The 24,731-nt window shown below is 39.5% G+C and overlaps 1 protein-coding gene across 1 annotated transcript in view; it reads left to right on the plus strand.

The window, feature by feature from the left end:
• Positions 1-24,731, plus strand: part of DDX10 (DEAD-box helicase 10) — a 287,784-nt gene that overhangs the window by 195,528 nt on the left and 67,525 nt on the right. Inside the window, exon 16 of the mRNA XM_024570953.3 lies at positions 557-613. Coding sequence (XP_024426721.2) covers positions 557-613 — 57 coding nt within the window. The remainder of the gene's footprint in view (positions 1-556; positions 614-24,731) is intronic.

Raw genomic sequence — 24,731 nt, forward strand, 5'->3', positions numbered from 1 at the left:
ATAATTATGCTTTATAAGAATGATCTTTTATTGTTTGAGAAAATATTGCCACTTTTCTAAGACCCCAAACATGAGAGTTTCATAGCCTTTATAAATTCTCTTTTTGGACAAAGGGAAAGGGAAAGGGAAAGAATCAAGATTGCATTTGTTCCTTCTTTTTATTCTAATAGCCCGCATCGATTGTGTAGTACCAGTCATGTATGCCTAATTGTACTAAATATCTTTGTTATTTTATATAATTCTTATACCAATTTTATAAATATGTGTTCCTATTATCTTAACGTTTATATGAGAGTCAGAGAATATAAATAAGTTGCTCAGAATTGCACAGCTTACAGTAAGTGGTAGAAATGAGATTTAATTCCAGATCTGTTTGACTCATAGTTAATGATTATGAATATGTGTGCAAATCTCATAAATACTTATTCAGTGATGAATGAAAAATAAATGTCATGTATCAGTTGGCTTAAGAAAAAACTGTTATGAATGGGTAGTCTGGTTTATATCTAATAGACAAAAGTTTACATGTTGCTGATTTTTCTCCCTTTTCTTATAGGAGAAAAGATTAAAAGAAAGAGAAGCCAGGAGAGAAGCCAGTAAGAGACATGCAAAGGTAAGGAAGGGTTTATATTTTAATGAAAAAGTGTTCGTAATACTGACTGGAATTTAAATACTTTTCCATCTGCCTTTTATATTTATTTATATATCATGACATTTGAATTGGATTTTAAGTCTGTGTGTGCCTGTCATTTACTTTCTCATATTAATTTGTTTTCTCTGTGATGCAGGATGAAAAATGCCTAAGATAATTTGTTTATTGGCCTTTGCCCTACTATTCCACAACCTTTTTTCATTATATATTGCACCTGTTAAATATAGGAGATGGTTTACTCTGTGGGCCAGGCCTGATGGGGTTTTAAACGATATCATCTTTAGACTTGGTAGAGAGTCTATGTGAAACCAACCTGATAATAGATAACTGGAAGCATTGGTTGCTTCAATCCAACTCCTAGAATCTGGGTGAAAGCTCTCTATGTCTCCCATTTTCACTACATATTCTGTAAACAGTAATTTTCAGTGAGTATAAATGTACAGCTTTGCTGAAATACATATGTACAATAGTCAGCACCATCCATGTGCAGCAGTAATTTTTGTCTGGTGTTTGACACCAAGAAAGGTTCAGTTTCTGCATTCTGAGGACATTTAGGAGAAATGATTTCCTTAAACCAGGGCCGAGTAATGTGTGTCATTTCTTATGCTGTATGTCTTTGTGCTGAGCCTTACTATTCACAATTTCTTCTTGGCAGTTAGCAAAGAACCAGCTCTCTTGAGTAATCCTGTAATGTTCTTTGTCAACTTTTTCCTTGCTGGCCATAGCACTCAGAGATCAAGTCAGAGATGATAACTTGTGTTATAGTTCTGAAGTGGGAAACAATTACTCCACAGTGCAAGATGAAAAGACTGCTTATATTCAGTATAAAATATCACTCTGCCTTCAAAGGTGCCCGAGTCAGATGGTGGATTCTGCATATGCTTTTAAAATGTAGATGGGAACTGTCATGGCATGGAAATTAGATCTTAGGGCTGAAGTGGGAAAAATTTAAATCTAAGAAGAAAATCTTAAATCTAATGAAAGCATTTGATACTTACAAATGAATATTGCATGTTCATATAAAAATTCCTATTCACTAAGAAGCTCTCATTTCTGCATGTAAAATTATAAAGTGCAAGTTATAATCTGGAGCCAAAAGAAAGCCTTATTACTGTATTTCCTTTGTGTGTATTCATGCATATTTGTGTATTACTAAATATGGTTTATTTTTTTATAGTTGTTGATACTGTTTGCTTTATCTTTCATAGTGTTTAAACTGTAAGAAATTGCTCTCACCCATGAGTTTGCCTCTTGTGCCTCTTTTTTCCTCATAAATTGGTCGATGTTTTTGGTTTTGATACTGTGCCAGCTGGGAAATACACAGACAAAAGGCTGTAAAAAGGCCAGCAGAGCTCATGCTCTCCGTTGGGGCAGATCTCCAAAGTGAACTCCTCCAGCCAGGCCCATCCCTTTACCCTTCACTCTCTCCCATGTTTGTCATAGGTGTTTATTTTTTGATATTTAAGGAAGGAGGAGGAATTTATCATCAAGAGGACATCTTCTTTCTGTATAACCACCAAGGATTATATTGGCAACAAATAGAAGAGGCTCTGTAGTTGATGTGGCTTTGCCGCTCAGCCAGGAGTTTTCAATAGCCAAAGGCTGTGTTTTAGTATCGCTCTGAATAGTCGAGTTGCCTCCATTTCACAGCCTGGTCTGTATGTTGAGAGGTGGCAGTGCTCTTGTAAGTGATATTAGCAGAGGGACAAGTGGATGGATCGTAGAAGGACTTTAACATTCCTCGAGACACCAAGGACTGTAGCAGTAACAGATTCAGGCTGACTGACAGAGCCCATGGAATTAGCTTTGAATCGATCTTTATACACCGAGCCTTTTGCGAATAAAAGTGATGGGATTGGAGGCCCTCATGGCTTTTCAGGTGCCCCTTTGGAAACAGACACAGGAAATATTATTTGGAAGGATTCTGTAAAGCAATAATAGCCCAAAGTTCTGTGATATCCAAGAAGAAATACAGAATATGAATGATCAGGTTTCCTGTTGTCTGTGTGTGTGTGTGCTTTAAATGATGGGTATGATAGTTTTAGAGTAAATTTTGTCCTCTCTTTAATATATTTAAACATAATTGTTGTGTGTTTTGAAGCTGTACCTTTTTATTTTTTCAAGATTTATTTACTTTTAGAAAGAGAGGGAGGGAGAAAAACATCAGTGGGTGGTTGCCTCTCATGTACCCCCTGCAGGGGACCTGGCCCTCAACCCAGGCGTGTGCCTTGACTGGGAATCAAACTGGCAACCCTTTGGTTCCCAAGCCAGACCTGAATCCACTGAGCTACACCAGCCAGGGCTGAGGCTATACCTTCTGAGGCCCTTTGTTGGCTTAATTCTAGTACATCCTTCAGTCACTGAACATGTAAGATTTCCAGATGGTGAATTTAGTGGTGGAAACAAAGTCATATTTGTAGACTTCCTATACCAAGAAGTGTAGTTTTACCTATTTATAGCTATTTTAAGAAATCAGTACTTAGAAACTGAAAGTGTGAGAAAGGGACTTGCATAGCTGTGTTTTTGCCCTATTTGTGCTTCTGTCAGCAAATACACTTAATGAAGATCATAGAGGACACAGAAAATTTTTGTAAATTGGACAAAAGTGTTTGAATAAAAGTTAAAGGAATTATCTTTATTTCCAAGAAAAGAGATAATAGTAATATGAGTTTTTTCAATATTCTGAATGATGGTTGGTGGTTATCTCTTCCCTGACATAGAAAATAGTCCTAAGAAAATTGCTTCAAAGCCTGAATACAGTAAAATAAAGTTGGAGTGGACCTCTCAGGATTCGATCACAACTTTTTGTTAAAAGATAGATCTAAGATCTGCTTAGAATATGTTACATGCAGTGTCAGGAGTAGGAGAGAAACATGAAATTGAAACTTTAAAGGTTTTCTGGATACCTAATATTTAGTGATTTGGGAGATGGAGGTTTTTGGATATCAAGACAGTAGTAGAGAAATATTTGAAATGCACAATGGACTTTTATTTTACTTGACAGGAGGTTGCATATACTTATAACTTAGAAATTTTAAACTAAGATCTGAAAAAATATTTTCATCAGTGATCAATAGACCACATTGCTTTTTCAGTTTAGGGAGGTTGCATAATCCCGGAAACACAGCTTCACCTCATTATCCAGCTAGATTACCTGTTACTTTGATGGGCACAAGTGCTTGTATCATCAGCCTGTGGTGGCTGAAGGATTTTGCAGAAACGTAAAGAAGGAACGACAGTGCTGCAACTAGAGGAAATAGATTCCCCAAAATGTCTCAGTGCTATGCTGCTTTTGAAAAGAAGGTAGAATTTATTTTTAAAATGTATGATATTGAGGTGTGTGGAAGATGGCGGCAACATAGGTGGGAGCGGAATCCACTTCCCCTCAGCGCCAGGGAAATACCTAGCTGATCTGAGGAGCAGAGCGAACAGCCAACAGTACTCCAGCATATACGAAGATTAGAGACCAAAGATAGAGGACATTGAAAGATCTGACGGTAAGAAGAGTGCTCAAGGACAATAAGGTCCCCGGGAACCGGGACCGCGCGGCACAAGGGCTGCAGAGGCGCCAGCCCTGGCGCAGGGGCTGCTGCAGGAGTCCTGGGAGAGGGCCAGGCTGTGCTGTGAGCAGCCAGGTGCTTGATTGGACCAGGGGGGCTTGAAAAGGAGGAATTTCTCAAAAAGAAAAAGAAAATAGAGACACTCAGGGGCTAGTTAGAGAACTCTCGGTGGTGGCCGAGGCCCCTGGCGCCCCTCCCCCCTCCGCCCCAGGACTGCGAACGCGGAACGCGGGGTAAGCAGCACCGGCGCTCACCTGAGGTCTGGTTGCGTGAGGTCGCGAGCGCGCAGATTATATGCAGATTAGCGAACGGGGCCCATACATGAAAACCCGGAGGGGCGCCCACACCTGAAACCTCCGAGATCTTATGGAGCAGAGACTAGCTGCTCCACCCACAGACCCAAAACCTCCAAACCGAGTACCGCGTGATTCGGTCCCAGGGCGGCCCCGCCCACCCGAGAGTCTCGAGCCCCGGGCGGCTGGATCGGGCCCCCAAGCGTAGAGCCTCTGGCTCGGCGGCGGGCTGCGCGCTCACCAAGCGTAGGGCCGGCTGGATGCGCACTTCCCAAGCACAAAGGGGCTGGCGAGAGTCGTAACACCAAGGCGGCTGAACCAGCAGCTTGCAGCGCGCCAGCCTCCCTAGCCTGGGCGGCTCGATTGGTCGGCCGGCTGCGCGCTCAGAGCCCAAATAACGTCACAAACCCGAAGCGGCTGGATTCCCCTGCTGCGCGCGCACGCGTCCGGAGCCAAAGCGGCTGGAGCGGCCACTCGAGAGTCCCAAGAACAAAGCTGCTGGATTGGCTGATCAACGGCCTGATTGCCTGCCAGGGACCACACCTACAAAACAGTGAAGAGTGTGACCCAGGAAGGAAGAAAAGTGAAACCAATCCTTCCAACCACCCCCTCCCGTTGCACAGACAGGACAACAGCAGAAATAACCTGAACGGTTTAAAGCCAACAGAAGATTTTTTTTTTCCCCCCCTTTTTTTTTTTTTTCCTTTTCCTTTCCCCCTGAACTCCTTCTTCCTCTCTCTCTCTTTTTTTTCTTTCATTCCTTCTTCCTCCCATCCTTTACCATTTTTATGTCTTCTTCCTGCCTTCTTTTATCTATTTCTATGTTTTAATTTTTGTTAAAATTCCTTCTTATCTTGCCTCCGATCTTTCTTTAATCCTTCTTCCCTCCTTCCTTCCTTTCCTCCTTTCCTATTTCCTTTTTCCCTCCTTCCCATCTTTGGTTTTTTTTTTTGTTTGTTTGTTTGTTTTTTCCTTTTCTTTCTCCCCCCCTTTCTATTTTTCCCACAGGTGCGACAACAAAACCTGGAGTGCTGAAAAGACTAGAGTTAGACCGTGTTAAACACATAAACGTCAGCTCAAGACCAGTGAGCACAGGAGAGTAAGGAGACAGCACCACCAAATCCCATTGGCATTCTACCATAGAAGTTCATATCATAAAATCCCTGAACCCAGGGATTCAGAACAAAGCAATTTAAGAAGCAGAGGCCAACAAGAAGAGCCTCACAAACAATGGGAAGACAAAGAAACAATTCCCAAATGAAAGGAAAGGAGGAAGTCTCAGAAAGAATACTAACCGAAAAAGAGGCAAGTCAACTATCAGATACTGAGTTCAAAGCAATGGTCATCAGGAAGCTCACTGAGCTCTCTGAGCTCAAAGAGAACTACCAGAAACTACAAGGAAACTACAATGAACTCACTGCAAACTATATCAACATGAAAAAGGAAATAGAAACTATCAACAAGGGCCAAGAGGAAATGAAGAATACAATTTCTGAATTGAAGAACACAGTAGAAGGAATGAAAAGCAGACTTGATGAAGCAGAGGATCGGATCAGCGAGCTGGAGGATAAAGTAGAAAAAAACACCCAGAAGGAGCAAGAAAAGGAAAAGAGGCTCAGAAAGAATGAAGAGGCAATAAGGGAAATGCAGGACAACATGAAACGTAACAATATCCGTATAATAGGAATACCAGAAGGAGAAGAAGAGCAAGGGATAGAAAACCTGTTTGAAAAAGTAATGATGGAAAATTTCCCTAATCTGAGGAGAGAAAAAGTCACCCAAATCCAGGAATCACAGAGAGTCCCAAACAAGAGGAACCCAAAGAGACCCACTGCAAGACACATCATAATTAAAATGGCAAATTTCCAAGACAAAGAGAGGATCTTAAAGGCAGCAAGGGAGAAAAAGGAAGTAACATACAAGGGAGCCCCAATAAGGTTAGCAACTGACTTCTCAATGGAAACGCTCCAAGCCACAAGAGAATGGCAAAAAATATTCCAAGTAATGAGAACCAGAGGCCTCCAACCAAGACTACTTTACCCAGCAAGGCTCTCAATCAAGATAGAAGACCAAATAAAGAGCTTCCCAGACAAAAGAAGTCTAAAAGAATACAGCTCCACCAAACCAGCTCTGCAAGAGATGCTAAAGGGACTGCATTAAGGAAAGGAAGGAAAAGAGAAAGACAGAGGAACACAGGTAGGAAATAATGGCAATGAATAACTACCTATCGATAATAACCTTAAATGTAAATGGATTAAATGCTCCAATCAAAAGACATAGAACAGCTGAATGGATAAGAAAACATGACCCACACATATGCTGCCTACAAGAAACCCATCTCAGGACAAAAGACTTACACAGACTGAAAGTGAAGGGCTGGAAACAAATTTTCCAAGCAAACGGACAGGAAAAAAAAGCAGGGGTAGCAATACTCATATCAGACAAAATAGACTTCCAAAGAAGGGCCATAAAGAGAGACCCAGAAGGTCACTTCATAATACTCAAAGGAAGAATCCACCAAGAAGACATAAACATTATAAATATATATGCACCCAACATAGGAGCACCCAAATACATAAAGAAAATATTGGAGGATTTCAAGAAAGATATTGACAGCAACACAATTATAGTAGGGGATTTTAACACCCCACTATCAAAAATGGACAGGTCTTCCAAACAAAAGATTAACAAAGATATTGTGTCACTTAACAATACCCTAGAGGAAATGGACTTAACTGATATATACAGAGCTTTTCATCCCAAAGAAGCAAAATACACATTCTTTTCAAGTGTCCATGGAACTTTTTCAAAGATAGACCACATGATAGGACACAAAGCAACCTCAACAAATTCAAGAAAATTGAAATCATATCAAGCATCTTCTCTGACCACAAGGGTCTGAAACTAGAAACCAACCCCAAGGGTAAAAACCCAAAACACTCAAAATCATGGAGACTGAATAGCATGCTATTAAACACTGAATGGGTCAAGAACGAGATTAGGGAAGAAATCAAAAACTTCCTGGAAACAAATGAAAACGAACTCACAACAACCCAAAACCTATGGGACACAGCAAAGGCAGTCCTGAGAGGGAAGTTCATAGCAATACAGGCCTACCTCAAGAAGTTAGAAACAGTTCACACAAACAACCTAACCCTACGCCTACAAGAATTGGAGGAACAACAACAAACACAGCCCAGAGCAAGCAGAAGGAAGGAAATAACCAAGATCAGAGCAGAACTAAATGACATAGAGACTAAAAGCACAATTGTAAGGATCAATGAATCCAGAAGCTGGTTCTTTGAAAAGATAAACAAAATCGACAAGCCTTTAAGTAGGCTTATCAAGAAGAAAAGAGAGAGGATCCAAATAAACAGAATTAGAAATGAAAGTGGAGAGATTACAACTGATACCACAGAAATACAAAGGATCGTAAGAAATTACTATGAAGACCTATATGCTAAGAAATTTGAAAACCTAGATGAAATGGACACATTTCTAGAAAAATATAATCTTCCAAAACTGACTGAAGAAGAAGCAGAAAACCTGAACAGACCAATATCAGCAAAGGAAATTGAAGCAGTCATCAAGAAACTCCCATCACACAAAAGCCCTGGACCAGATGGTTTCACAGGAGATTTCTACAAAGCATTTAAGGAAGAACTAACCCCTATCCTTCACAGAATATTCGAAAAAATCCAAACTGATGGAAGACTCCCAAACTCTTTTTATGAAGCCAACATCATCCTAATCCCAAAACCAGATAAAGACACAACAAAGAAAGAAAACTTCAGGCCAATATCGCTGATGAACATAGACGCTAAAATTCTCAACAAAATATTAGCAAACCGCATCCAGCAATATATTAAAAAGATCATCCACCATGACCAAGTGGGATTCATCCCAGGGATGCAAGGATGGTACAATATTCGCAAATCAATAAACATAATACATCACATCAACAACAGCAAAGACAAAAATCACATGATCATATCAATAGATGCGGAAAAAGCATTCGATAAGATACAGCACCCATTTCTGATAAAAACACTCAGCAAAGTGGGAATAAAGGGAGCAGTCCTCAACATAATTAAGGCCATATATGAGAGACCTACAGCCAACATCACATTCAATGGACAAAAACTTAGAGCTTTCCCACTAAGATCAGGAACAAGACAAGGATGCCCTCTCTCACCACTCCTATTCAACATAGTATTGGAAGTCCTAGCCACAGCAATCAGACAAGAAAAAGCAATAAAAGGCATCCAAATTGGAAAGGAGGAAATGAAACTGTCACTGTTTGCAGACGACATGATAGTGTACATGGAAAACCCTATAGACTCCACTCAAAAACTACTCGACCTAATAAATGAATTTGGCAAAATAGCTGGATACAGAGTCAATACCCAGAAATCAAAGGCATTCCTCTACACCAACAACGAAACTGCAGAAACAGAAATCAGGAAAAAAATCCCATTCGATATAGCAACAAGAAAAATAAAGTACCTAGGAATAAACCTAACCAAGGAGGTAAAAGACCTGTACTCAGAAAACTACACAACACTGAAGAAAGAAATTAAGGAAGATACAAACAAATGGAAGCATGTACTATGTTCATGGATTGGAAGAATTAACATCATCAAAATGGCCATACTACCCAAAGCAATTTATAGATTCAATGCAATCCCTATTAGAGTACCCATGACATATTTCACAGATATAGAACAAACATTGCAGAAATTCATATGGAACCATAAACGACCTCGAATAGCAGCAGCAATTTTGAGAAAGAAGGACAAAGCAGGAGGTATCACAATACCTGATATCAAACTGTATTACAAGGCCACGGTAATCAAAACAGCCTGGTACTGGCATAAAAACAGGCTCATAGACCAATGGAACAGAATAGAGAGCCCAGAAATAAACTCAAATCTATACGATCAATTAATATTTGACAAGGGAGGCAGGAGCATAAAATGGAGCAAAAACAGTCTCTTCAACAGATGGTGTTGGGAGATCTGGACAGCAAAAAAATGAAACTCGATCACCAACTTACGCCATACACGAAAATAAACTCAAGATGGATAAAAGACTTAAATATAAGCCGTAACACCATAAAAGTCCTTGAGGAAAACATTGGCAGGAAAATCTCAGACATTCCACGCAGCAACATCCTCACAGACACATCCCCTAAAGCAAGGGACATAAAGGAAAGAATAAACAAATGGGACCTCATCAAAATAAAAAGCTTCTGCATGGCTAAAGAAAACAGCACCAAATTACAAAGAGAACCAACAATATGGGAAAGCATATTTGCCAATGATACCTCAGACAAGGGCCTGATCTCCAAAATATATAAAGAACTCACACGACTCCACTCCAGGAAGACAAACAACCCAATTAAAAAATGGGCAAAGGACTTGAACAGACACTTCTCCAAGGAAGACATACAGAAGGCCCAGAGACATATGAAAAGATGCTCAGCATCACTAGCCATCAGAGAGATGCAAATTAAAACCACAATGAGGTATCATCTCACACCAGTCAGAATGGCCAACATAAACAAATCCACAAACAAATGTTGGAGAGGATGCGGAGAAAAGGGAACCCTCGTGCACTGTTGGTGGGAATGCAGACTGGTGAGGCCACTTTGGAAAACAATATGGAATTTCCTCAGAAAACTAAAAATGGAACTGCCCTTTGACCCAGTAATTCCGCTGCTGGGATTATACCCTAAGAACACTGAAACACCAATCCAAAAGAATCTGTGCACCCCGATGTTCATAGCAGCACAATTTACAATAGCCAAATACTGGAAGCAACCGAAGTGCCCATCAGCAAACGAGTGGATCCAAAAACTATGGTATATTTACACAATGGAATTCTACGCAGCAGAGAGAAAGAAGGAGCTTATACCCTTTGCAACAGCATGGATGAAACTGGAGAGCATTATGCTAAGTGAAATAAGCCAGGAAGTGAGGGACAAATACCATATGATCTCACCTTTAACTGGAACATAAGCAATAGAAGGAAAAAGCAAACAAAATATAACCAGAGACATTGAAGTTAAGAACAATGTAACAATAGCAAGGGCGGGGGTGGGGGCGGGGACAGTGGGTAGAGGGGATTACAGGAACTACTATAAAGGACACATGAACAAATCCAAGGGGGAGGGTGGAGAGGGGGGAGGGAAGTGGGTTCACCTGGGGTGGCGTGAAGGGATGGGGGAAAAGGCATACAACTGTAATTAAATAACAATAAATAAATTAAAAAAAAAATGTATGAGATTGATAAAACTGAACACTGAAGATAAAGGAGCAAAGAGTAGAAACCAACAAACACTAGAAAATTAAGCATTGCTTTGAATATATTCCAGATGTTGCTTATGATTCTTATTTTTTAAGTATGGAAATATTATATTAAAATAAATAAGATTATGTTATACATTTTAAGGTTGAAGTTTAATGGTTGTACATTTTAACCTGATTTTTTTGGCCTGGTTTTCATTGCATTTTTATTTTGGTGACCCTGGGGCACTTTATTTACTAACAAATAGTAATTTCAGGACATAGTGTTTTGGTTACCTGAGGTGGTCTCAGTTCTTTCAGGATAAGAGATCCAAAGAAATAGAAATTATATAATTTTAGGACATGAACGGGCCTGAGAGAGATGATCTGGGGTGGTTTTCTTTTTTCTTTTTTAATATATTTATTGATTATGCTATTACAGTTGTCCCATTTCCGCCCCCCTTCACTCCACTCCATCCTGCACACCCCCTCCCTCCCACATTCCCCCCCTATAGGTCATGTCCATGGGTCATACATATAAGTTCTTTGGCTTCTACATTTCCTATACTATTCTTACCCTCCCCCTGTCTATTTTCCGCCTACCATTTATGCTACTTATTCTCTGTACCTTTCCCCTCTCTCTCCCCCTTCCACTCCCCTGTTGATAACCCTCCATGTGATCTCCATTTCTGTGGTTTTGTTCCTGTTCTAGTTGTTTGCTTAGTTTGCTTTTGTTTTATGTGTGGTTGTTAATAACTGTGAGTTTGCTGTCATTTTTACTGTTCATATTTTTTATCTTCTTTTTCTTAGATAAATCCTTTTAACATTTCATATAATAATGGCTTGGTGATGATAAACTCCTTGAACTTGACCTTATCTGAGAAGCACTTTATCTTCCCTTCCATTCTAAATGATAGCTTTGCTGGATACAGTAATCTTGGATGTAGGTCCTTGCCTTTCATGACTTTGAATACTTCTTTCCAGCCCCTTCTTGCCTGCAAGGTCTCTTTTGAGAAATCAGCTGACAGTCTTATGGGAACTCCTTTGTAGGTAACTGTGTCCTTTTCTCTTGCTGCTTCTAAGATTCTCTCCTCTTTAATCCTGGGGAATGTAATTATGATGTGCCTTGGTGTGTTCCTCCTTGGGTCCAGCTTCTTTGGGACTCTCTGAGCTTACTGGACTTCCTGGAAGTCTATTTCCTTTGCCAGACTGGGTAAGTTCTCCTTCATTATTTGTTCAAATAACTTTTCAATTTTTTGTTCTTCCTCTTCTCCTTCTGGCACTCCTATAATTTGGATGTTGGAACGTTTCAAGATGTCTTGGAGGTTCCTAAGCCTCTGCTCATTTTTTTGAATTCTTGTTTCTACCTTCTTTTCTGGTTGGATGTTTTTTTCTTCCTTCTGGTCCCCACTGTTGATTTGAGTCCCAGTTTCTGTCCCATCACTATTGGTTCCCTGTCCATTTTCCTTTGTTTCTCTTAGCATAGCCTTCATTTTTTCATGTAATTTTTTACCAAATTCAGCCAATTCTGTGAGCTTCCTGATCACCAGTGTTTTGAACTGTGCATCTGATAGGTTGGCTATCTCTTCATCGCTTAGTTGTATTTTTTCAGGAGCTTTGATCTGTTCTTTCATTTGGGCCATTTTTTTTGTCTTGGTGCGCCTGTTATATAAAAGGGTGGAGCTTTAGGTGTTCACTTAGGCTGGGCAATGCTGGTCACTGCACTGTGATGCTGTATGTGGGGGAGGGGCTGAGAGGGAGCAGTGGCGCTTGCTCCACTCTCTGCCGGTTTTCAGTGACTTCCTCCACTACTCACAATCAAATTGGGCCTCTCTCATACTGATTCCCGAGTGGGTGGCCTTGTGCACGCTCTAGGCCCCTGTGGGTCTCTCCAGTGAACTCTCCTGTGAGGCTGGGAGTTTCTCTTGCTGCTGCCTCAACTCCCCCGGGTGTTTTCAATCAGGTTTGAGGCTTTATTTCCCTGTGCTGGAGCCCCGGGCTGTGCTGTTTGCTTCGCTCCCCTGCCGTTCCTCCTGGTTTATCTGTGCTCGAATGTGGGGCCACAGGGTCTGCCAGCCACCACCTTGTGGGGACTGCTAGCTACAGCCTGGCCTTCCCCGTTCAGCAATCTGCCATCCCGCTGGGTCCACCAGCCACTGCCGTGTCAGGAGTCCTCTCCGCCCACGCTGCCTGTCTCCGCCCCTCCTACCAGTCTGGTTGAGTGTTTCTTCTTTATCTCCTTGGTTGTCGGACGTCCATACAGTTCGATTTTCTGTCAGTTCTGGTTGTTTTTTGTTTTAAAATTGTTGTTGTCCCTCTTTTGATTGTGCGAGGAAGCACAGTGTGTCTACCTACGCCTCCATCTTGGTTGGAAGCCGATCTGGGGTAGTTTTCTAGTGTACCAGTCTAAAATGTCTTTTTTCTCTGGCCACCAATAACTTCATAAAGCAAAGCTAAATTTATTCATTTTGATAGAAACTTCTTCCTATTTTTTGGTTCTGGAATGTCCTTTTATTTATGAAATAATAATGATTTTTAAAATAATCATTGCTTGACAAAGTAAAAACAATCCTTTGAAATCATTTAAAAAATTTTTCCTGGTACATGAAATTTAAGATCTGTGGGGCCTCCACTAATCTACTCCTGTAGCTTTAAATAGTACTTTGAGTGGCTTAGGGGTTCTGCAGAGGTATTGGGGGCAACCCCCCCACCCTCCTAGGAGAATAGAGGGTTATTTGGGCAGGACTCTGTGCTTCTGTTTTGTTATTAATCAGAGAAGGTTTTTTTTTCTTTATGTATACTGAGCTTCTAGGGAAGATTTTATTTGAAATGATGCTTCTACTTAAATACACACACACACTTAATATTTTAAGAGTACCCAAGTCAATGAATGCCAAAAGCAAGTAAATGACTTACCATTGTCCCCAGCTTCTGGTGGCACAACTGGTTTGTGTACTGGCCTACCTGAATACTCATTCCCTATTATTGTTATTGCCCTGTGCTCTTTCTGTATATAACGTTTCACCTCTATTTTTTTCCCTTATAAAGCACACCTGGTCTATGGTACATGGGCTAACGACTATTCATAGAAAATTACTAATAGGAAATACGTTGAGTAAGGAGAGAACTCTGACCTGGGACTAGAAGCAGGCGGGGTCTACATTGCTGGGTGACCCTGAATATGTCGTCTCCCTTTCTGAGCTTCGAAGGGTATATATGACATGGTCATTTTTAATCATGTTTATATTGTTGCCCTCCATAATCTTGATCTGAGCTAAGGTATGTAACAAAAAAGTAGGAATTGTACTCAGTGCAATTCCCAGTATATGTCCTCAGCCTTTCTCAACATTTGTGGATAACTACTATTTTTTCCTTCATATCTTACTGTTGGCTTATCTGCTAAAATATTCTCTCTTGTAAAGGTACAAATAGACATCGATAAATGTTGGTAATGGTCATTTCTAACTTTTCTGGATATTACACCTTTGCATGTATTCCATATTGTCATGTTTTACTAACACCAAATTAGGATTCTTTTTTTCATTTTGGGGGGAAATTTATCTTCATTTCATGTGTTTCACATAACCCTTTTAACTCCCCTGGTTTTTTTCTTTTTAGCATTTCATAATATTGAAATGTTACCAGTCTCTTTCTTTGTTTTTAATACACTTAAGATTACAAGGGCTCTATAGGATCAGTTTATTTTAAACCAAACAGCTTTCAGTAAAATTACAAACAAGATAATAGAAATATAAGTTTGTTTATAGTCCCAATTCCCAGGAGAGCAAAGGCTCTCCCTAAAAGGAAATTGCTTTCCCATTTGAAGGGACTGAACTCTTCCATGGGTACCATTTGCTGCCCTGATACAATCATTTATTTAATCGTGCTCTAAATGAGTCATTCAGTTTCTCTAAGCAGTCTGCTCAAATCATACCTTGTTTTAGTACTAAAATAAGACCCATTATGCTGTCCTTGTACTTTTTAAATAAACAACGCTGAGTCTTTTAGATGATGTGCTCTTTACTCTTTAATATCTAAGTGAGCTGTGAAAACCCAAGTAGGTTTAACTTTTATTGTGATTCTAGTGTTGGTTTGGTTTGCTTGAAGATTAACGTAATGGTTTCTTTTTTCCCCTCTCTCCTCCCCCTCACTCCCTTTATAATGAAGAAGGGGATTACAGATCTGAACTTTTAACCATCTTGTATTATTTAAGAGGTACTTGGAGTGTTCCCTTGTCAGAGAATTGTCCTCTCTAGTCATGAAGATTAGAAATTAACTATGGGAGAAGGAGTAGTGCTGTTCATGATATCATCTGCATGTGAATACATGCTGTTCTTCTAAGACTCGGCTCATTTAGTTTTTCCCTTTAATATTCTTCTGACCCTCTCAGGCAAAGTAGACGCCTGCTTTTATAATTCCTATTCCAGTCTCCTGTGTAAAGCATCTGATAGTTGATAGCACTTACTTGGATAGTGTCTGTCTGTCCCTCTCAGCTCTAAGTCTTGGTCTTCTTTGTATCCCTGTCACAGTGCTTGTTTCATAATAAGCTCTTAATAAATAAATACTTGAATGAATGACTGAGTGGGTGAATGAATGCCTTGAAGAGATACAGAACACAGACTTAAAATTTGTAAATATTTTTTATTGGGTAAAATATACTTAGCATAAAATTTAGTGTGGTAACCATCTTTAAGTGTACTATTTGGCATTATTTACAGTCACACTGTTCTGCAACCGCCACTACTACCCATCTCCAGAGCCTTCTCATTATCCTGACTGAAACTCTGCTCATTAAACAGTAGTAACTCTCTATTCTCTCCTCCCCCCAGAGTACATACTTTTAAAGAGAACACTCTTATATTGCAAATAATTATTTGGCATATGAGGAAATGAAGACCCGTGATGAATAGGTGATTCTTCCAAGGTCTTACAGTTAAATAAGAGCAAAACTGGGCTAGATCCCACATCTGTGGGTGGCTTTCATTCTACCTTATCTCCCCCATAACAGTATAGAAAATGTCAAAGAGTGCTGAACATAGTTTAGACTTTTATTAGATTTAAAGTTTTATTAGGTCTGTCTGGAAGAAGTCCAGCCGTTGTTAATATAATGAGAATGGTCTGCTCAACATTGATGTAACCTGGCAGCCAAGGAGAGTAGGCTGGAATGCATATGCATGAACAATGACAACTTCACTGTACTAGTCAGTGGGGGCAGTAGATGCCATTGAGTGAGCATGTGTACTGTGTGGCCATCACATTCAAAATGACTGAGTGAGTAGACCAACAAATCTGCATCAAATTTTGTGTTAAGTTTGAACATTCCTCCACGGAAACTATTCGGGTGATTCAGAAGTCCACAGCTAATGGCAACTGGTGATTGGCAGCTTCATCATGACAGTGTGCCCACTCATGCATCACACCTTGTGCAACATCAAATCACCCAGTGACTCAGTCCCCCTACAGCCCAGATTTGGCGACTTGTGACTTCTGGCTTTTCCCAAAATTAAAATCACCTTTGAAAGGGAAGAGATTTCAGACTGTTGATGTCAGGAAAGTAGGACAGGGGAGCTGATGGCGATTGGGAAACTGTGTGAGGTGCCATGGTTGTCTACTCTGAAGGGGACTGAGGCATCATTGTTCTATGTACAATGTTTCTTATATCTGGTATCTTATTCAATAAATGTCTCTTTCATGTTATATGGCTAGAGATACCTTCTGAGCAGACCTCAGATTTTGTTCAAGGTATCACAATTTATTAATGTACTGTCAGTCTCAACACTTACTAAAGATTATAACCCAGGTAATATTGAAAGTTTCACCAGCATCAAGGTTAAATTTACTGAAGGATTTTGTAAAGAGTATCTTCTTTTGTGTGTGTGTGTGTGTGTAGACATGGAGTTATACTAGCAATGTTAGTTTGCTGTATGATTATGATAATTTCTGTAGCTGATGTAAAACATAGTATTGATTAGTTGCTGCTATCATTCACTGACTGACTACTATGTTGCAAATACTGTGATTAAGCCTTTGCCTTCATCATTGCTTTAATCCTCACAAATAGCACTATGAAGTGACTGGTATTATTTTCATTTTTTAGATTTTTCGTCTTTTTAGAGTTCATTGAGGCTTAGGAAATGTATGTAACTTTCCCAAGATCACACGGCTGAGGTGGCAGAGCCCAGGCTTGAATTTACTTTACAGGACTCTACAGCCTATAACTCAGCACTTAAAGATTAGGCCTTACTGTCAGCTCATTTCCAAGGCAGTCAAGAGTATTCACATTTGAGAATCTTAAAAACTAAAACAGAAATTGCAGGTAAACAATTTTTTCTCATGAAATTGTTCTCCTCATCTACAATTAATTCTATTTTATAGTAGATACATTAAGAAACAGAACAGTTAGTTGCATAACCACTGAAAGATACAGAGTATTATTAATTTCCTTTTAGTTTCTATTAAACCTCACCATAATCCCAGTAATCATTTTTTTTCTTATGAGTGAAATATTATGAAACAATTTACCATTTCCAGTCCATGGAGATCAGTTAAACCTACCATATTCTCCTATACTTTTCTTTTACATCTGCTTTCCCTAATGCCTAAGATGTCTACTCCATTGCCTCTTCCTGTTAGCACTGTTTCCTTTTGAAGCCTTTCCTGACTCCTTCACGCAGAAATGATATTTTTTTCTTTTTGTTCCACTATACTTTCTGTACATTATTTTGCCATGATACTTAATGATTACCTCTCTTATTGTTAAACTAATGAGCAACAACTGAGGTTTTTCATCACTGGCACAATAGTATGTGTGGCCCATAAATATTTATTGAATGTATCAATGAAATACATGTATATTTATTCTTAAAACCAATATTTACATGCCAATGCTATGTCAATTACAGTCTTTTTGAAACCCAGTAATTGGGCCCATAGAATAAGATGGAATTGCCTCAAGTGTATTTAAACTGCTGCCAAACTGTGGGTGTACTCGTGAACACATCTAGTGCTCTCCAGAGTTGTCACTTCTCTCCAACCCCATCTTATTTGTTCATCAGAATTTAAAACAAATCCATTAACTTACATTAATGTTACATATCCTTGATATTAAAACAGAATGTATTAAACTCTGTAAGCAGTCAGGATCCTTTTAGAATACTTGACCCACACCCTATTTGTTAAGAACTTAGTGAATTAACTTAAAGGTTGAAGTGTGCCAATAAGTACATAATGGTTTTCCTTTTCTTCCCTCCTTTTGTCTAACTGAGCGATCCTCAAACTCTAGTGTAGGTAATTATATAAAACTATGTGGAGTGTACTTCTAAATGACATATATCAAATGTTATTATCTTGTAAATAGTTTTGCGTTAAACTTCTTTTGCCAGAAGAGATGGAAATCACTGTCATATGGTACATAGACAGGACCAGCCATACATGTAATACTTAGAACCTAAGACAATAGGGAGGAAAGGGAGGAGAGAATGCCACCATTTCTTAAAGAGAAGGCTATGTACCCAGTCTTTTAAAGAAGATGAAGTTCATGGGAAAAATAAATCAGCAAAACTAAAAAGAAATAGAACATAGACAAAGGAGAATGGACATACAAGTTTTGTACCAATTCCTAAGGGCCATTACTGATTTTGGAGATGAGTGACGGAATAAAGCTGATTCTTAATTTTCAAGTATTAATGGTATCCATTAGTCCTGTGAAATACTTTTTGTGAATAAGGAAAGCGCTTTTGGAGATTAAACTTTTACTGGCTGCAGTGTATATGTAGGTTACAGAATGACCAAGCAGTAAGTAGCCCTCCTTTAAGCTATTAAGACCTCTCATGGTTTTTAGGACACCATAAGCCAGTGTTCTAAAAAGAAGAGTTAGTGGTGGCTAGAAGAATTGGTTACTGGAGGCAATTAATGCTACTGAAAAGGTCATTGAGAAGAACTTATTTTTCTCACATTTTTTTTAATCCTGTAAGAAATTATATATGAAATGTTTTATACATATAAAGCTCTATTTAGCTAATCTTATTACTGTTATTATTATTACTGCAGTTATTGTTATCAACAACATTAAATGATGTCTGTTCGCTATATTTTATTGCTTTGGGGAAAGATGTAGGCAGGTGTCTGCAAAGTTTTCTGTGGGAATATTTTTCTTTCACCTGTTAAGTTTTTACTTGATGAGAAACACAGAATTCGTTGTTTATGGGCTATGTTGGTGTAGATTTTCTGTAACATTACATAGTGTTTTATCCTTTTCAGATTACTTTCATTAAGATTATCCTACTTGATTAATGAGTTTATGTAATAAGTGGAAGTATTATTTATAGTCAGCTGATGGTTGAAAAAGCTTTACTACAGGGGCTCCAGTCTTAGGGCCAAGATGGAGGCATAGGTGACACACTATGCCTCCTCATACAACCAAAAGAAGGACAACAACAAATTTAAAAATAAAAAACAGCCAGAACTGATAGAAAATCGAACTGTATGGAGGTCCAATAACCAAGGAGTTAAAGAAGAAACATTCATCCAGACTGGTAGGAGGGGTGGATACAGGCAGCTGGGCAGAGAGGACTCACCGTAAGGTGGTGGCTGGAGGAGAAGGTGGTCCCACTTTTGTGTGCAGATAAACCGGGGGGAACAACTGGGGAGCAAGACACACCACTCAACCCAGGGCTGCAGTACAGGGGAAATAAAGCCCAAAACCTCTGGCTGAAAAACCTGCGAGGGTTGAGGCAGCGGGAGAAACTCCCAGCCTCACAGGAGAGTTCATTGGAGAGACCCACAGAGTCCTAGAATGTATACAAATCCACACACCGGGGAATCAGCACCAGAAGAGCTTAATTTCTTGTGGATAGCGGGGGAAGTGACTGAAAGCTGGCATTGAGCAGAACAACCTGCATTGTTCCCTCTTGAACACGCACTTCCCGTCACCCCAGACAGTGCCACAACACAGTGATGTGGGTTGCCCTGCCCTGGCAAATACCTAAGGCTCTGCCCCTTACTTTGTAACATGCATGCTGAGAACAACAACAACAAAAAAGCCCAAGTGAAAGAACAGATCAAAGCTGCAGAAAAAATACAACTAAGCAATGAAGAGATAGCCAACCTATCAGATACAGAGTTCAAAACACTAGTAATCAGGATGCTCACAGAAATGGTTGAGTATGGAAAAAGTGAAGGCTGTGAAAAGTGAAATAAACAAAAATATGCAGGGAACCAACAGTGACAGGAAGGAAACCGGGAATCAAATCAATGGTTTAGATCAGAAGGAAGAAAGAAACATTCAACCAGAACAGAATGAAGAAACAAGAATTCAAAAAAATGAGGAGAGGTCATGCGAAAACCGGCCTGCAGTGTCTGAGGCATTGTGGCTGAGACGAAACAAATTCACACAGACTACCGAGTCCTGTGGAGGAGAAGGGATACCATGGCCACTCTCTCAAGGGGAGAGTGCCTCAGAGCACCTCAGCCACTCTCTCAAGAGGAGTGTGTCCCAACCCTTGCCTTGACAGGCTTTATTGCTTTTCTGGGCACATTACATTGAGGATGGTCCTCACTAACTATGCACAGGTTCGCTTTAGGTGGTTACCTTTTACAGAAAACAAAGGAGAGGATGTTGCTAATTTCATCAAAAAGGAAGTATATTTACAAATGTAAAGGGAAAAGTGGTTGAACTGGTTACACTTGTCCTTGGAAGTTTTAGCATAGATTTTAGGAAGTTACTTTAAAGATATTTAGTAAAAGTTTGCTGCCTCAATTCAGGGTGAGGGAGTTTTAGCAGAAAGCAAGTCTCAAAGTGGCCTAGGTACAATACAGGCCTGATGCCCCACAGGAGAACCTATCTGTGGGCGTGAGTCCTGTGTGCCGAACCTCGCTTTCCACTGGCCTTTCTGAGTGGGAGCTGGGCCCATGCCACACAGAACAATCTTCTATATTTCCCCCCTTGTCTTTAGTTAGGACCGCTATATATCCCACAAAGCTTGCTACTTGCTGGTCTCTCACACAACCCTGGGAAAATAATTTGCAAGTGTGTCAAAGTACACAGAGCATTATTATAACTAGTAAACAACCAGCTGCTTCAAAGGCCCACATTCTCAGATTAAGCCCATCAATCATCGTCAGGCAGTAATGATCAAACAATAGATAACATTCAAAGAACTCTGAGGGCTTATTTAGAGTCAGGGTCAGATGACTAAAGGGACATAAAACTTTGGAGAAACAAGCTCATTTCAAGCGGTGGACCCTTATCATTTAAATTGATGGTATTAGCAAAGCAGGTTACATAGGACTTTATGCATTCTTTCTTAGGCCTGATCGCCCTGGGGAACCTGCCCTTTCCAGCACTGGGCCACACCCACCTCCAGCATTGTTTCATGCTTAAGTCAGGCAGGGGAAGTAAGACAGCCAAGAGAGTAGGAGACTTCTTGCAGACAGAATGAGGACTCAGGCTATGTCAAAGCCGAGGTCGCGAGGGTCCATCATCCCCTTTCTCCATAGCCCCACAAGTTATTCCCTGAGGGCCCCCTCATGATCTTGCCTGTCTTGGGTCATCCCTCCCTTGAGGAATCTTACCCATCATTGGCTAATGTATCATGCACTGGGCCAGCCAGGGTGAAGTAAAGTGGGCAGAGGCGGTGCTCCTGCCAGGGAGATAAGCTTCATCTCCTCAGTGGCTTGTGGTCCCAAGGTCTGTCACTTCCCCTTAGCCATGGTGGATAGAGCTTCTGAAACCATGCAGGGTGGTTCCCAACACAGAGGCTTAGGAACCTACAGGACATCTTTAAACATTCCAGCATCTGAATCATAGGGGTGCCAGAAGGAGAAGAGGAAGAGCAAGAAATTGAAAACTTACTTGAAAAAATGATAGAGAACTTCCCCAATCTGGCAAAGGAAATAGACCTCCAGGAAGCCCAGAGTCCCAAAGAAGTTGGACCCAAGGAAGCACACATCAAGGCATATCATAATTACCCAAGATTAAAGATAAGAAGAGAATCTTAAAAGCAGCAAGAGTGAAAAAGAGAGTTACCTACAAAGGAGTTCCCACAAGACTATCAGCTGATTTCTCAAAGAAACCTTACAGATAAGAAGGGGCTTGAAGGAAGTATTCAAATTCATGAAAGGCAAGGACCTACATCAAAGATGACTCTGTCCAGCAAAGCTATCATTTAGAATGGAAGGGGAGATAAAGTGTTTCCCAGATAAGGTCGAGTTAAAGTTGAGTTCATCATCACCAAGCCCTTATTATATGAGATGTTAAATGTACTTATCTAAGAAAAAAAAATCAAAACTATGAAAGTAAAGTGACAACAAACTCACAACTGTCAACAAATGAACCTAAAACAAAACAAAACAAAACAAAAAGAAACTAAGTAAATAACTAGAACAGGAACAGAATCACAGAAATGGGGATCATGTGGAAGGTTATCATGTGGTGGGGAGAAAGGGCGAAAAGGTACAGGGAATAAGTAGCATAAATGGTAGGTAGAAAATAGATAGGGGGAGGTTAAGAATAGTATAGGAAATACAGAAGCCAAAGAACTTACATGTACTACCCATGGATGTTACCTGAAGGGGGTGTGGGGAGTGAGGGTGGGAGGAGGAGTGCAAGGCAGAGGGAAATAAAGGGGAGAAAAAAAATGGGACAACTGTAATAGCATAATCATTAAAATATATTTTAAAAAATCTGAAAAAGCTTTATAGAAAAGTTAGGTGAGTTGGTGAAGATCGTATACCGAATTAGTATGTTAAAATCCTCTAATGTTTCTGTTTTAGGGCATAATATGCAGAGGTCTTTTGGCATTATTTTAAGAGTCTATCTGTTTTCTGTCCTGCAGATTTTACGTTAGTAAATCTTCTCACCACGATTGCCTTAAGCAGTATCTGAAATACTCATAAAGGGTAATATTAAATTTTAAGACCTGGAATTTATCTCTGATTCTTTTCTTGAATCAGTGTATATTTAGCTATAACACCACTGTAATTCACTAAGCTTTACTTTTCTTTATTAATATTATAACTGCTTGGGGAAAATGTTTAGCAACGTCTGCTAAGCTGAACGTTTGCCTATCCTGTGTTCCACACTCCCTCTCCTCAGTTTGTACCCAAGAGAAATACATACTGTACACCAAAAGGTGTTCACAGCATTATTTATTATCATCAAATACTGGAAATTGCCCTGGCTGAGTGGCTCAGTTGGTTAGAGCATTGTCCCATACACCAAAATGGTTGCAGGTTCAGTCCCCAGTCAGGGCACATACCTAGGTTGAGGGGTCCATCTTTGGTCAGGCAGTGTATGAGAGGTAACCCAGTTGATGTTTCTCTCTCTCTCTCTCCCTGCCCCCCCTACCCTTCCTTGTTCTCTAAAGTCAATAAACAACCTTGGATGAGGATTAAAAAAAGAATAACTGGAAATAATTATAGAGTAGATAAATCATGGGACTTGATACAATGAAATGTTATATAGTATGAAAGAATTACTGCTACATTTAGTAAGAAGGAGAAATTTCACAAATATTGAGCAAAAGAAGCCAGACACAAAAGAGTAAATACTATAGTATACCATTTATATGAAGTAAGTTTTTTGACAGTATAAGGGCTAAAGCATTTATTGTATGTATTTGAAATATTTTTTTAAGCAAAACTAGCATTTGAGGTGAGTCAGGATGGTGGGGTTCCCTTTTGGGAAAAGAGGGGTTTGTTACTGGGAATGAACATGACATGAGGGGTGCTTCTAGGGAACTAGAAGTGTTCTGCTTTCTTATTTTGGGTGGTATATACATAGAGATGTACTCTTGTGAAAATTCATCAAACTACGTGCTTATTATTTGTGTATTTTTCTAAATATGTCATACTGCAGTTAAAAATATTATTTTTTAAAATGAAGTGATGGACTAGGTCTCTGTATGTGTTTTCAGCTTAGATGTTTTAATCAGTGAACTCAGGACTATATAGTATGTTGTGGTATTCTCTGGTACCTCTAGAGGTATTAGGCGCCAGTCCCTGGTGCCACCCATTTTTCTGAGAGCTATGAAAGAAAATTAAAAATTTGTATTTCTCAGATATATATTTCTTTCTGAATCCCCCTGCTTCAAGCAGTATGATGTTACCTACTAAAACTTATTAAATGTTTTCTCCCAAATGAGAAAATAAATGTTCTTTTGATTCCTATGCAAATTAAGAAGAAAAATGTATATTTTCTAAAAGGGGTAAAAGAATTAATTGTACCAGAGACCTCCCCACTTCAGTCAATTTTCCAGTTTCTACACTGAATTCGAGGTTGTTTGCTGGCCTTCCAACCTCATGTAGGTCTCTACTATTCATGTCATCTGAGAGGACTCTGAGGGCTTTTAAAGTGGACTATATTTTGAATAGGGAACATAAGGGTGATGAAATGGACATAAGTATGAACGGTCCTTCATGTAACTGTTGTAACTGCATAAATTGAAATATGTGCATAATAAGTGACCAGAGAAATTGAGAAAGATAGAGTCTGAAGGATCATCTAATCAGAGAAGTAATTACTTTCCTATGAGTAGAGTTTTTTCTTCATTGGGTTTACCTCATTCTTGCCATAGATTCCTGTTATTCAAATATGCTTTATGCATATCTTGTGTGAATTAAGTATGTACTCTTTTACTTTCACCATCTACAGATAAACATCAATTTGACTGGTACTTATAGAGCCTTTGTCCTGTACCTGGTCCAACAGTAAGAGTTTACATTATTAAAGAGTAAGTAGGCTCTTAATGTAGCCTCATTTTATCTTTACTAGAAGGAGTAAATTGTTTGCAATTTCAGATCAAATGTAAAGCTTGGAATATGCAGAAATAGTGTATACATGATCCAGAAGATTCTCTATCAAGAATTATATTGCGTATCTGTCTTTAGATTATAAGATGATTAAGCTAGAGTTAAGACTAGTTATTTTACCCATCTTGAC

The sequence above is a fragment of the Desmodus rotundus genome, chromosome 5 (assembly GCF_022682495.2).
Source record: "Desmodus rotundus isolate HL8 chromosome 5, HLdesRot8A.1, whole genome shotgun sequence".
In the NCBI taxonomy this organism is placed as follows: domain Eukaryota; kingdom Metazoa; phylum Chordata; class Mammalia; order Chiroptera; family Phyllostomidae; genus Desmodus; species Desmodus rotundus.